At 33.0% G+C, this 14,608-nt stretch overlaps 1 protein-coding gene across 3 annotated transcripts in view; it reads right to left on the reverse strand.

The window, feature by feature from the left end:
- Positions 1–7,156: 7,156 nt before the first annotated feature.
- The window catches only part of LOC143059801 (epidermal growth factor receptor-like), a 95,936-nt gene continuing 88,484 nt past the window's right edge, over positions 7,157–14,608 (reverse strand). For all 3 annotated transcript variants that reach the window (XM_076233361.1, XM_076233363.1, XM_076233362.1), the window contains one exon: positions 7,157–13,492. In XM_076233361.1, the coding sequence (XP_076089476.1) occupies positions 13,260–13,492 (233 nt within the window). In that variant the 3' untranslated portion in view covers positions 7,157–13,259. The remainder of the gene's footprint in view (positions 13,493–14,608) is intronic.

Here is a 14,608-nt window from a genome sequence, read left to right on the forward strand (position 1 = left end):
TACAAGACCGGGAAAACAATCAATTAGCGTATAAAACGATTCTCGGTCTATATGGTTCACCGCGCATTCTGTCATAATGTTTGAATTTCTCATAAATATCTTATGAAAAGAAAAAAAGTTTTAGAAAATAAAGAAAGTGACTTTTCATCACAGATAATATAAAAGAAAGTAATAAAGGAAAGCTTGAACTTATGAAGTGTGAAAACTATACAAATGCATTCTTTCAAAACACTTTATATTAGATTTTAAGACTTTTTAATCATAAATATTTGACAGAGTAAAAGTATTGTATATACAAAATCAAACTTGTGAATGGATACTATATGTTCGAGCAGACGGACGTGAGAATGGATACTTTTGGAGCAGAGACGTTTATATACTGTATATATTTCTCTGGATAGAGTAATGGTAGAGTAAGCTTAGACTCTTTACAAAACCCTTGTACAAAAACCCTTGTACAATTAGAAATCTATATCAAGTGAACATTTCAAACTTAGTAATTTCAACCAATTTATCCCCGTACCTTTGTTCTTTATATGTTTATACAAATACTTATAAAATCCACTAGTAGTTCCTTTACATTTAGTTTTTTGTCCATTAGACCGAATTCAAAGATTTATATAGTGAGAATTGCTGGATAGCTTGAAACTGGTAAAGTATTACTATATAAATTCATCCAACAGGCTAGTCATGAGCTCCTATTATCGTGAATAAGATTTTTGTCATAATGTCTTTTTGTGAATTATAAATGACGTACCAGAGTATTTAAAACACTAAATGGGGTTTTGATAAAAGTATTTGTACTGAGATGAGGTAGCAAATAAATTCATCCATTTACTAAAATTAAGTCAGAAATACACATGACAAAAAATGGCATCTATATATGCATTTACAAGTGTTGAAGCCGATCCAGCTAAGATTATAAAGTTGAACATAAAAATACTTTGTCTTAGTAGTTAAGGTCACAGCCAGACTAGCACCCCTGTGTCTCGCAAATCAGTCAGACGAGATAAAAAAAAAAAAAAAAAAAAAAAAAACACATCACCTGGGACATACCCTGACCGCATTAATATATTTAACTTTTACCGTGGTTGTGTACTCAAAGCCGGTTTGAAGAACGTTATATTAGAATATAGATAGTTAAAAATTTACTCTTGTTCGTAAATTTTTGTTGCAGGCTTTGCTCTTTCTCGTTATCAACTCTAGATGTTCCAAAGAAGGTAATAATGATTTCGTTTCTCATTTTTATACGCTCGTCAATTCTGACGGGACGTATTATGGAATACATATATCCACCGTCAGTCTGTCCGGCGTCCGTCTGTCCGTCTGTCCAGCGTAAACATGTCGCACCGTAACTTGAGAACAACTTATCCAAATTTTATTAGTTGTTTCTTATGATGGTCAAACGATCTGTATACTTTTTGGTGAAAATGAGATAAAATGTTTTGAGTTATAATACTTGATTTTGTAACTAAAACTTGGGTGTGACGTTTTTTTTTCACATGTCGCGCCGTATCTTTAAAAAAGATTTATGATTATTGCTTAAAAGTTTACACACTTCTTAGTTATATTAATCTAAAGATCTCAGATGATATACTTTTTGGTGATGATTAAAAATTTTGATTTTAGAGTTATTGAATTTTTGGTAGTAAAAAAATGGGGGGGGGGGGGGGTTCACATATCGCGCTGTATCTCAGACACTATTTATGATTATTGTATAAAACTTCACACACTTGTAAGTTATATTCATCTGAAGATCTATATTCTTTTTCGTGATGATTTTTATTTTATTTTTGAGTTCTTGAATTTTATTGAACTTTTTGGTAAAAACACATATAAAACATGTTGTGAGCAATTTTTTTCTGTCTCTTATATAAACTTCCTATTGAGCAAGAATAAGGAATGAGTAAGAATATACTTAGCATGACTTCCTGTACAATCCCCATGTTATTCAAGACGACGGCCGTATTATGCGCTAGTGGCACAGCTGTTTATTCAAACATCAAAGTTCCTTCCCTAAAAGTAAGCAATTGTTTACACTTGAATACCAGTCTCCTCAACAAATCTGGTGGTCTTCTGTAGGGCATCCACTGGTATATATAGCTTCTCTTAGAGTTGTGTGTCTGAGTGCCATATCTTATCTCTCAATTCCTGGTGGATCTTGTTTGACTGTAAGAGGTGTGCCGTATCCTGCTCTACTTCTCCACAAGGACACATTGGAGATGGACAACTTTCATGACTTTGTGTAAATGTTGGTTGAGTCTGTTGTGTCCTGTCTCCAGTCTCAAGATGTTAGTTTGTTCAGATCTTGTTAGCTGATGGTGACTGTCTTGTTGCTGTGGAGTGTTGAACAGAGATTGGATAATAGTCTTCATCTCTGTGTAGCAGACTGGATTTTCTTCCTGTTGTTGTTCAGCACCATACTTTGCTAATTTATCGGCTAGTTCATTACCCCAAACTCCACAATGTGAAGGGATCCACTGATGTACTGTTGTCAGACTTTTGATGTTGTTTAAAGCTTGTTGGAGTTGAGGTAGCTTGTCGTTCTTCAAAGCTTGTAGCAGAGAGGGCATCAGTCAGGAATACTACTTGAATTGTGTTATCGATTTTGTTTTTGATGGAGTGTGCAGCTTGAGTAAGGGCTTCTTCTTCAGCTTTGTAGTTTACACAATGTAGGCCTGTTGGAATTGCCTCTGATTGTTGATCTCCATTAGGGTACTTAATGTATATGCCAGCCCCTCCTTTTGATGTGGCATTTGTGGCTGACCCATCTGTATATACTCTTACCCAGGTTTCTGAAGGGTACTGTTCTTCAAGCATACTTTGTCAGTGTTTTCTGAACATTGCTAGTCTGTTCATCTTTGGTGGTAATGAGCGGAACTGAGGTCTGAATGGTGACATTTCCAAGTTAATCTTCACATGGGTTGTTAATCATTGTGAAAGCTATGGGTTCGATATATTTAGGTAGAGTTTCCTGGAGTTTTCTTTGTGATGCTCTTGTCTCTAATGTAAAGCTGGATCTTTTGAGTCTGCCTGGGTAGAGTTGTTTCAGTTTGGTATTCATTGAGTGGTCTTGTGAACACTGATATTTGGTGGCCTGTATCATGGCTTTGCATTCCTTTCTCTTCTTTAAAAAGGGGGACGAAATATACCAGAGGGACAGTCAAACTCATATATTGAAAATCAACTGACAACGCAATGGCTAAAAATAAAAAGACAAACAGACAAATAACAGTATAGAAAACACAACATAAACCCCACCAAATACTGGGGGTGATCTCAGATGCTCCAGAAGGGTAAACAGATCCTGCTCCACATGTGGCACCCGTCGTGTTGCTTATGTTATTACAAATCCGGTAAATAGTCTAATTCGGTATGGTGGTATGTTTGTTATATCCTCCATACTTTTTAATTGGTGTTGATTTCATAGCACCTGTGCCTGATTCTGAACTTTGTTTAAAGTCTGATGATGAGACTTGGCTGCAGTCACTCATCCATGAGCTAGATCCGTATTCAAGATGTGGTCGTACATTTCCTTGGTAGACAGATTTCAAGATTTTTCCATTTGCACCCAATGTTGTTCCTGCAAGTTTCCTCATGATGTTCAATTTTCTCCTAGCCTTAGCGTCAGCTGATGTTATATGTTGCTTACACGGCATTCTTTTGTCAAAAGTTACCCCAAGGTATGTTTGTTGGTGTTCCATCTTAAGTGGAGTATCATCCAAAATCAGCTCGACAGATTCGGTTTTGGGAGAGAGTGTGAAGAGTGTTCCGGTTGTTTTTTCTCTGTTGATGGTAACACACCACTGCTTAGCCCATGTGAATATCATATCTAAAGCTTTGTATTCTGTATTTAGCTGTAGATGCATACTCTTCTGAGCACCAGATGACAAGATAGAGTGCTGATTGTACCCCCTTTGGTAGCTCTGGTACTAGGTGGTTCATAAAGAGTATGAATAGAGTTGGTGGTAATACTCCTCCTTGTGAGACCCCTTGTTTTAAGAGTACTTTCTGTCCACAATGTCCATCTACCAGCACTCTGGCTTTTCTATTGTACAAGTACGATTTGGTCCATTTGTAAATTATTCCACTTATGCCATATCTCAATTTTATTAAAATAGTGATGAGAACTTAGTTTAATAAGATTGGCAATACCTAAGCATTTCTACAAGGAGTCCATCTTCCCATACCTTATCAAATGCTCTTTGTAGATCTACACAGACAGCCAACGTTACTATCTTGGATTGGAAGGCATCTTCTACTTCCTGTGATATATGTGTAGTCTGGTCTTCTGTGCTTTTGTATTGTCTAAAACCAGCTTGTTCATGTCAAATGATCTTCTCTGTCTGACTCTAAGTTCATGTGCATGCGCTTGTTTATTATGTGCTCCAACAATTAACAACAGCTGCTTGTTAGATGTATAGGACAATAACCTGAGGATTGATTTATTCTTTCCTTTCTTTAGTATTGACATTATTATTGCTTCCTTCCAGCATAATGTGGGACTTGACCTGGTATCTAGCTAAAATTGAATATGTCCAGCAAAGTGTTTAGTGACGAGTTCCCTAGATGTTGAAGCATCTCATTTGTGATGTTATCTGGACCTGGAGACTTTTTCTTCTTTAGCTTTCTTATACTAGTAGATTGTTTCATCTAAGACATTGTGTGATGTCAGTCTGCATGATTTCATGTGCTGGTATTTTCTGTCTTTCTCTAATACCTGTTCATTACTTCTTTTTTTACGTAAAGTTGGATTGTTGGTATTGCTTTCTTCTTCATAACCTTTTGCAAATGCATTTGCAGCAGGTTTTCCTGTAGTTGTTTTTCCTTCAACATCCAGAGTTATCTTTTGGCCTTAACTTCCCTCATAATTTAGACCTTTTGTCAAGTTTTTTCGTTTTTGTTTTTTCTCTCCATCCTCTTCTCTGGCACTCAAGTTTTGTTTTGAGCTGTTTTGCCTTGCTTTGTTGGAGTTTGGTGTTATTCTCCTTGCTGGGGTTTGATTCAGACTCTTATCTTGCTCTTGTGATTGCATCAAGTGTTTCCTGATGATTTCATTGGATCAGTATGGCTTGTAGTCCTTTCTCACACCCCTTGGTATACTTTCTTTTGCTTGCGTTGAATACCGTATCTTGACAACATTGTTGATGTTCTTTCCTTCAGTAACTATGTCCTTTTTAAGTTCATTTGCTCTTGTTTCAATTTTGCCCCAGTTTGCCTTCTTGTAACTCCATCTTGGTAATTGAGCATTAATAGGTGTCTTTGTTCCTCTGTACAGAAAGCTAGGTATAGTGTTGTTATTGTGTGCCAGCCGGCAAATCGAAGGTTTGTGTATCAGTTGGGTCATTGACAAGAATAAGATGGTGTTCATCTTGCCAATCTTCTATGATTTCTCCTCTTTTTATCATTTGTGTTGTATCCCCAGCTATGAGATTGGCTGTTAAAATCTACCGTAAGAAAGTTAATGTCTGATACCTGGTATCTAGGGAGAGTTTCTTATCATTAAGTGACAGTAGAAGTTGACAATGTTATAAGAGCTTTGCCCAATGGTGATTTTTCAAGATTTTCTCGGTGCTTCCATCATATACTAGTATGTTGTAATCTCCCTGGCATTTATGTTGTTTCTTACTAGGTTTTTCATGAACACCTCCTTTCTTTCTTTTCTGTCACTCCTGAAAATTTGGTATCCTTTGACTTTAAAGAAAATTCCTTCTTGCAAGTGTGTTTCCTGAACACAGCAGATGTTATCATTGTTTTCATGTAGAAAATGATGCAATTCATCTCTTTTGTTAGATACCCCTTCTGCATTCTAGTGCATGATGTTGATGACTGGTTGTTCTTTCAGCTTTGGCTTGGTGTTTTTTTTCGGCCAGTAGCTCTCCTTGTTCGACTCCTGACTCCACAAGACGAAACAAAGGTACCCCCAGTAGCATTTGATGGACTCTTTGGTGGGTCCTCACAGGGCGAGCACCACATCGATTGGTTGTGATTTCAAGTGTCATAACGGATGTTTGTGCGTGGTGTTGTGGTCTGTCAAGAGTGCGCTGTATAGCCCAACACTGCCGTCTTCAGCACTCTAGGTTTTCTGTAGGGGTTACCTTCAACTTCGGAACAAATGTTCTGATCCTAGAAATTCAGATTTTCCTCAAGGTTGTCTTCTGAAGCCTTTCCCATCTGCCCAAGGCTATCTGATTTTGAGGCGCCAGTGGCTTGCCTTCGTCCCTTCTCCAGTCAGATGAAACAGTTCCACCAGGTTTACAAATAATAAACCACTCGTGAAAGTTGGAGCTGAACTTTGGTTGTCAGAGGCTGTATGAGACGCATGCCAAAAGCAGTAATTTCATTGAATTGGGAGCCTATTTCCCAATTCCACCCCTTTGCTTAACAACTTTTTGGAAGCAGGTCAAGGTCAAATTCTATCAGCCTTTAAATAAATTTTCAGATGAATCTAATAACCCATTATTGGGTAGCTGACATTAAAACTACCAATTTATAATGAAAGTTTGCAGTTTTGGGTTATTATCTTGAATATCATAATAGATAAAGATAAACTGTAAAGAACAAAAATGTTCAGCAAAGGAAGATCTACAAATAATTTTATATGAACAAAATTGTCTATTTACCCCTGAGGAGTTATTGCCCTTTGAGAACAATTTTACACAATTTGTTGATCATGTTTGCTAACTCTTAAAAATCTTGCTCTCTGAAACCACTGAACTAATTCCAACCAAACCAAAGCTGAATGATTCTTAGAATATCTAGAACAAAGTTTGTGTTTTATTTTCTGTTTAGTCAAAAAACTTGGCTGGCATGGGTAAAAATAGAAGATTAAGGTAAAATGCAGTTTTTGGCTTATATCTCAAAAACCAAAGCATTTAGAGAAAATCTGACATGCTGTGAAGTTTTTCATTAGGTTAAGTTCTATCAGCACTGAAATATTAAGATGAATCCAATGCTTTTTAAGAAAATATGACAGATGCAAAGAGTGTTTTAATAGCATTTTAAGCTATAATGGTTTACTTTTACAAAATGTGACTTGGATAAAGAATTGTCTTATTGACACTCATACCACATCTTCTTATATCTATATACCACACATCTTCTTTTATTCATAATCAGCTGACCACATAAAATGTGTAGTTCATTAAAAGAAGTATATTTTTTCATAAATTTTATTCATAATTATTTGATGAAGTATTTTACATCCATTAAAATCTGTAGTAGCATTTTGTATAAACAGATAAAACAAAGATTGCATGCTAAGCACTAAAACAACAAGATTTAAACATAAAAATTTGTGAAAATGCAATATTACAATAACGATGTAAAGTTTGTTAGGTGGGTAAAAAGAAATTTGGCATAATACATTGTAAATATAAAAAGTATGATAAAGCTAAAAATTTGTCATATTTTAAATGTTAAGTTTTCTGTACATAAGACTTTATCAATAATTATAAGATCATGATCAAACTTACTCGACAGACTACCAACTAACTTTATTGAAGACAAAATGAGATATGTAAGAGAACAACAATAATATGATATGGTTTGAACAATAAAACTTCTGTCATGCACTTGATCTTTCTTCACCAGAAAGAATATAAAAAAGATAATGCCTCTATTACAATGCATATTAACCAATTTCAATCATTTATTGCATTCAAAAATTTTGTTGGCATTGGTTTCCTTTCTCTAGCATAAACTGGTTGGTGTAGGATATATAATCCAATAAACTGGAAAACAAACATTTAGCAGAGGTCTAGTGAAGCCATCTGACCATAACATATCATGGAACCAAACATACAAACAAAAATAAGGCCATGTTGCTAATGTTGGACAGAAGTATACCATACACAGCCAGTCTAAGGAGAGGCTTACTTTCATACATTAAAGAACTCATTACATCAACTTATATGCATCAACTTGAAAACAAAATCAACTTAAGGAAGACCTGTTTGGAAATCAAATTAGCAAGAATTGGACTGGCATTCTTTATAACCAGGTGTATTGGACTGGTATTCTTTATAACCAGGTGTATTGGACTGGCATTCTTTATAACCAGGTGTACTTCTCTCATTATCTTTTTTCATGCCAAAAATAAATGTTAAAACATTGAAGGTATCAATTAATAAAAACATGATATCACTATTAATTTATCAATACAATAAACAAAGAATGTTATACATGTAATTGTAATGAAGACTTGATACAAAAAAATACTATTTATTACAATACAATGTCTAAAGACATTTTCAGTAAAACATTGTTTTGAGTCAAACAAATACTCTTGTTTGTTGTATGAAAACTGACTCAATATAAAAGCACAAAGCTGGAATCCTAAAATTGCTTGTTTGGGTTAATAAGTTTTAGAAAGTGGCTTCTCTGGTCGATCTAATAGACATTCCTAAGTTGTCTGAGTTCCAATAAAATACAAAAATAAAATTCTTCTATTAAAAGAATATCTTTGTTACTGATGGCTCAACAACTTAATGAAGTGTGTGTGATTCTATTTTACTTTTTTTTTATGGCTAATGAATCATTATACTCAGAAACTGAAACATCTTCACATAGTATGTCTCTTTGATTGAGTAAAAAATAACATGAAATAAATTTCAATTAAATATTCATATTTTGCACATAGCAAATTTTGTTGACATTAATTCTTTCTACCCTTTTAACAGAGAATTCTCTTTTTTCAGTATAATACCAGGCTACCATTATAGTTTGGAGATGAGATGAAGGGAGAAACTCATTATTTACAAATGTACATTATATGTAGGAAGACTAGAACTTTGAACATAGAAAAAGATGGCACCATTGAAGAGAAAATGCTCATATTATATTAGTTAAGGGATGCTTATCTATGAGTCAATGGACATAAATATTTTGACTGAGTAAGACAGGAGTCAAGATTTAAATTTAAACAAAAAGTAAAAAAAAAAGAAAAAAAGTTTTAAAACTAAATTTGAAATGTTTATATATTTTTTGTTATATAGAGGATGCATCACAATTGTTATGACTTGACATACTGTATAAAGATTAAAGTGAAACATGAAAAGACAATATCTAAGCATACTTCACTTTGCTTTGTTGAATGTGAAAAAGTGTTGTCAACAATGGACAAACAATTGTTTCCAGTGGCGGATCCAGAAATTTTCATAAGTGGGGGCGAACTGACTACCTAAGAGAGGACCCACTCCAGTCACGTTTCAGTGATTCTCTTTATAAGCAACCCAATTTTTTCCCAAAAAAGGGGAGCCGCCCCCCCCCCCCCCCCCCAAATCCGCCTCTGGTTTCACGATACATTTATGTCCACTGACTTACAATATATAGTTGTTAGTATTACATTTATTGTATCAACTTGGTTGATTAGGTCTGAGATCGTACAAAATAAATAAGACAGATACAACAACATGAATTAATGAAAAGAACTTCAGGCAAATTATCAAATGAAGTTAAAATCAAACCAAATTATTAAGTTGAAACTTTTGTTCAGATGAATTCAAGCAGATTTGCAGAGTCAATGTTACAAGACTTTTTAATTGGATTAAAAATAATAAATACTTAGCTAAAAATAAGAAGAACCTTTTCAATCTAGCTGCTTGTTAATGTTCTTTTTTTTATATTCCTGAGTGAAATAGATAGGATTCTCAGGTCTCACTAAAGTCCAATAGTTAACTGGTGTTTTGGCACAAGTTATCTGAAGAACCTTAAGTACTTGTAAAATCAGCTGAATTTATGTAATGGTAAAATACTTAGAATTTCATTAAAGAAACATGTAAAATTTCAAAAACCAAAGCTTAATGCACTTTGTATAAACTTGAAATCAAATAAAAATATGCCTCAATATCAGCAAAGTTTATTGTTTTTCTGGTAAATCCAATAGATATTCTCAGACCTTGATAATGACATTATTTATACAAACTATAATCATGTTAATAGTATGAAATATTCAAGTAAATATGAGGTCAATTGAAACATCTTACTTATCCAAATTGACGGAAAACAAAATTTATCAATAGATATAAAAGTTTCATTTTTCAGCTTTTTTCCCGTTATTAGAAAGTGAAAGGAAGATATCCTTAAACTGGGATACAAATTAAAGTTGCACATGAAAACTGTTGATAAACTACTTTTGATAACTTTTGTTTTATGGAGAATTACACCACTAAAAAATCTAATTCCAGCTTTGGTTTTGTGCAATTCATCATTGAATTGATAAGGTTTGATCAACTATAATTTAATGTCATAATCAAACAGAATAACTATCACAATAAGCACATTAGTTTGGCTATAGTTTCCTGATGTATAAAATGATTTGTCACAATGAAGAAATAATTGTCACTACATGAAACATTGGCATTTAAAAATACACAAAACATATAAGCCATTTACTATCATTATATTGCATAGCACAGATACATATAACATACATATACATACTTATCATTGGATTTCTAAAATGTTAAATGAACACTTGTCATTGAATAGTACTTTACTTGTATAATTCTCTTAAGAAATCACATTAAGTCTCTGTTGTGTCCGGTCATCTTTGAAACGGAATTTCATAAGGGAAGTCTAAACAAAGTTAAATTTGTAAATTTTGTGGATGGTTTACTAGAAAATCATCTGACTTTTAACTTTATTAATTAGAAGTCGTCCAGGAACACAACTTTTTAACATCATTATTATCATTTCAGTTAGAGCTTAATGGAGTTAACCCTAACACATTGTTTTTAAAACTTGTATTTGTCAAATTGAGATAGAGTTAAAGTATTTGTAGAAATGATGTAGGGAATACAACACTGAGACATTCTCATAAATATGTGATGGATTTCTTAACAATAAACAAAATAATCTCTAAGAGGCACATTGGTCTTATAAACACTTCCAAATATAACAATGTACTGTTCACACCAGAAGTATAACCTCTGATTTAAAATGCAAAATGAAACTTGATTTAGTCTAAAAATAGTAACAACTCCAACAACTATGTTTTATACTTCATGAGGTTATAATGTTTCTTACATAACAGATAGAATAAATAACTGAAATATCAACAATTAATATTTGGTAAACTCAACAATACTTCAGTAGTAAAACAATTAACTGTCAAGAATCTATATGGCATACTCAAACACTTGCAGAGTAATGTAAACTTAGAGGTAATGATGTTTCTGATGTTAAATTGTTATTTTTTGAAATCCAAAATTTAACAGATCAAGAAAAGATGTGTTTTTTGACTGAATTTGATTGATAGCTTGCAAACAAGTACATAGACCCCTCTTTTTAAAAAAGACATTTGACTTGTACCAATTTTAAGGAACAAATCAGATAATTTCTAAATAGATCAGATAAAAATACAGCAGGACATGCTGGTTTCTTCTAAAATAATGATTTTTTTTTTAAAGTGAATTATTTCCATAGAATTGTATCACATATTTAGATCATACTTCTATAAAGAACATACTTCAAATGCTTTCACCAAAAAAACAAACATGCCTGTTTATCATTTGAAACAAAAAAGTAAGGTGTGATTTTTCAATATAAAATGTTGAAAAAAATAACTTTTGAGTAAATGTCTAAATTTTGACCCCATATATCTCTAAAAGTAGTACTTGAATGTATATTTTCAAAAAAAATAGCTTGTATGCAATTTTTCGTCAAAAATTCAGGGTGACATGAAAACTGTATCATATGCCATTAACCAATTTTTAATATAACTTTTTACCTACAACCACTTTAATTTATTTTTTTAAATCATTACTGGACTTTTTTAGTGGAAATTGAAACATAAAATAAAATTTAACGGTAGCAACCTAAATCTACATTCCTTTTACAGGTAAGAGGCTTACTAATTACAGGTAGCAAGTTTCTGTAGATTTAAGCATTAGACAGATCCAGTTGTCACTTTTGACATATTCATTATAGTACTTTTTAGTCTCCACTATTTCAAGAAAAACTTTGTTCAATTTAACAACTTGTTTCTAACAATTCATGCTCACATAGGGTGATCATATATACATATATTTTTAAATTCCATCCTGAAAAATTAAATTCATTTAAAATTAAGATCAGATATATGTTTTTTAAATAAGATTAATCTGAACTCTCTCACACGCTTAAAATAATTATCACATTTCATAACATTTACATACAGATCTAAGATAAACAATAATTTAATGGTCACTTTTGATTCGGTATGTAAGGAAATCGTATTCTATAACCTGAAAAAATATTTGATATATAAAATGTTTTCAGCGGCAAATTAAAAAATATTGGTGGCATTTTCTTATATTTTATCTGAATTTTGAAATGCGGAAACAAGTTCCCTTATAAAATTGTCTTAATTTTCTTGTCATTGATATATATGGTGGATTTGCAGTCAAATGTAAATATGATTCCTTCTTTGTTAACACAATAGAGATCTTACCATATACAATTGGACATAACAACATGTATTTGTCACCTTCCACTCTCTGTTTATATCTAATAGTATTGTACTTTCTTAACACAATCAAATTCATCATAAAATTGGTACATATATTTGTTCACAATTTACAATAAGACAATTTCAGACAATAATATGCCGCTTATGCAACACAAAAAATGTATTTTGTATTTAGGTAATATCTTTGTTATCATAGTGCATTTATTTCCTTCATGTTTTATTTATGTTCATTTAAAAGATAACTAAATTATAATATATTACATCAGCTAGAACACATTGTTTAACAATTTAAATAGTATAATATTTTCTAACAATAACAACATATATATTATCTAAGCTGCATGCACAGATCTATCACCAGCCTTGTATATAAAGTCACATGGTGTACACGTGTACTGTACTGAGCCTTGTATATAAAGTCACATGGTGTACACGTGTACTGTGGTCCCTGCTCAATGTCGATAGTATCACAACCTGTTCAGTGAATAATCTCAAACAAATGGTTCTTGTGTATAAAATGACTGTATATATATCACATATCTTCTTGGCAGTATTAACTGTCCCTGACCACTCTTGGCTTAACAAAGCTGTATAACACAACCATAAACATAACTCCTGGTTGGTTAATGTATCCATGGTTATCACAACCAAGTTAGTTATCACTATTTGGCAGTATGGGCTATAACATGTATAAAGTTATCTCCCTTTGTAATAAACAGTTGGTAGTAAACCAACATGTTAAAACTCCCGAACTTTCTTACGAGTGATTAACTTTGTGAAAGGGAGATAACACTGACAACACACATGACTACACTGTTGTTTCAGAGTTATCCTCTACAATCATTAAAGGCTTCAGTTCTGTGCCGTTTACTTTCATGTCATTGTAATAATCAGATGAGTTAGATTTTCGTGGCAATTGAGCATTTGTATGTACTGGACTGTCAAAATATTCCGGGTTATGAAATTGTAGCACAGGATCAGGCTTCATGTATGGTGTATCATCCTCGTCATCAAACACAGGCTTATTCTCATTGATGTAATCTGTAATGTAAACTCAAGTTGTAGTTTATAAATAAATAAAAGGACCATATGGCCAATGATCAAGATTAAGAGGGTGAGGGTTGAGAAATCAGCCTGAAAAGTTTAACCTTGCCACATGAACCTATAATAAGTGAGGAACCTTTTCAGTGGTTGTCTTTTGTCATTTCATATATGTTTTATTTTAGTATTTTATGTTGTTGATGGCAGATACTTGAACATACTGATTTATATTTTAAAAGTTGTAGCTCACAAGGTCCTTAACTGCCAGTGCTGGCGTATGGAATGGAAACAAGAAGCTCTCAAGAGCCTGAATCACTCACCTTGCTTTTTTTGCATTTATCTTTCGTTTAAGAGTTTAAGTGTCCAATTTAATCGTCAATTGTTTTTTTTTTTTGTTTAATGTATATTAATAAGTGTTTGAAAATGCCGTTTTTTGTCATACTTTCTTCAAAAGCAAAGGGCAATAACTCCTTCAGTGGTCAATCGACAGTTTTGGTTTTTTAAACTTATTTGAAGATCTTACTTTGCTGAAATTTTTGTTGTTCACAGTTTATCTTTATCATTAATAATATTCAAGATGATAACCAAAAACTGCAAAATTTCCTTAAAAATTACCAATTTAGTCAATAGTTGCAGCAACCCAACAAAGGGTTGTAAGATTCATCTGAAAATTTCACAGCTGATACCGCGTGAACACTTTATTCCCATGTCAGATTTGCTCTAACTGCTTTGGTTTTTAAAATAAAAGCCAAAAACTGCATTTTAGCCCTATGTTCTATTTTTAGCCATGGCAGCCATGTTTTTTGATGAAACAGAAAATAAAACATAACTTTATTCTAAATACCCTAAGGATCATTCAGCTTAAGTTTGGTTGGAATTGGTTCACTAGTTTCAGAGGAGAAGATGTTTGAAATAGTTTACACCAGACAGACGACGACGACAGAAGACGATGAACGCCAATTGATGGCTAAAGCTCACCGTTCCTTTTTTTGCTTAAAAGGGGTACCATCTGCAACAGCTGGGTTGGTGAGGTCACAAAAAGAGAAACCATCATTTGCATAGGCACATTTTGATAGTAACTAGTCATTTTGTTAATGTAGTGCTGGCTAGACATAT

The sequence above is a fragment of the Mytilus galloprovincialis genome, chromosome 14, assembly GCF_965363235.1.
Source record: "Mytilus galloprovincialis chromosome 14, xbMytGall1.hap1.1, whole genome shotgun sequence".
Taxonomy (NCBI): Eukaryota; Metazoa; Mollusca; class Bivalvia; order Mytilida; family Mytilidae; genus Mytilus; species Mytilus galloprovincialis.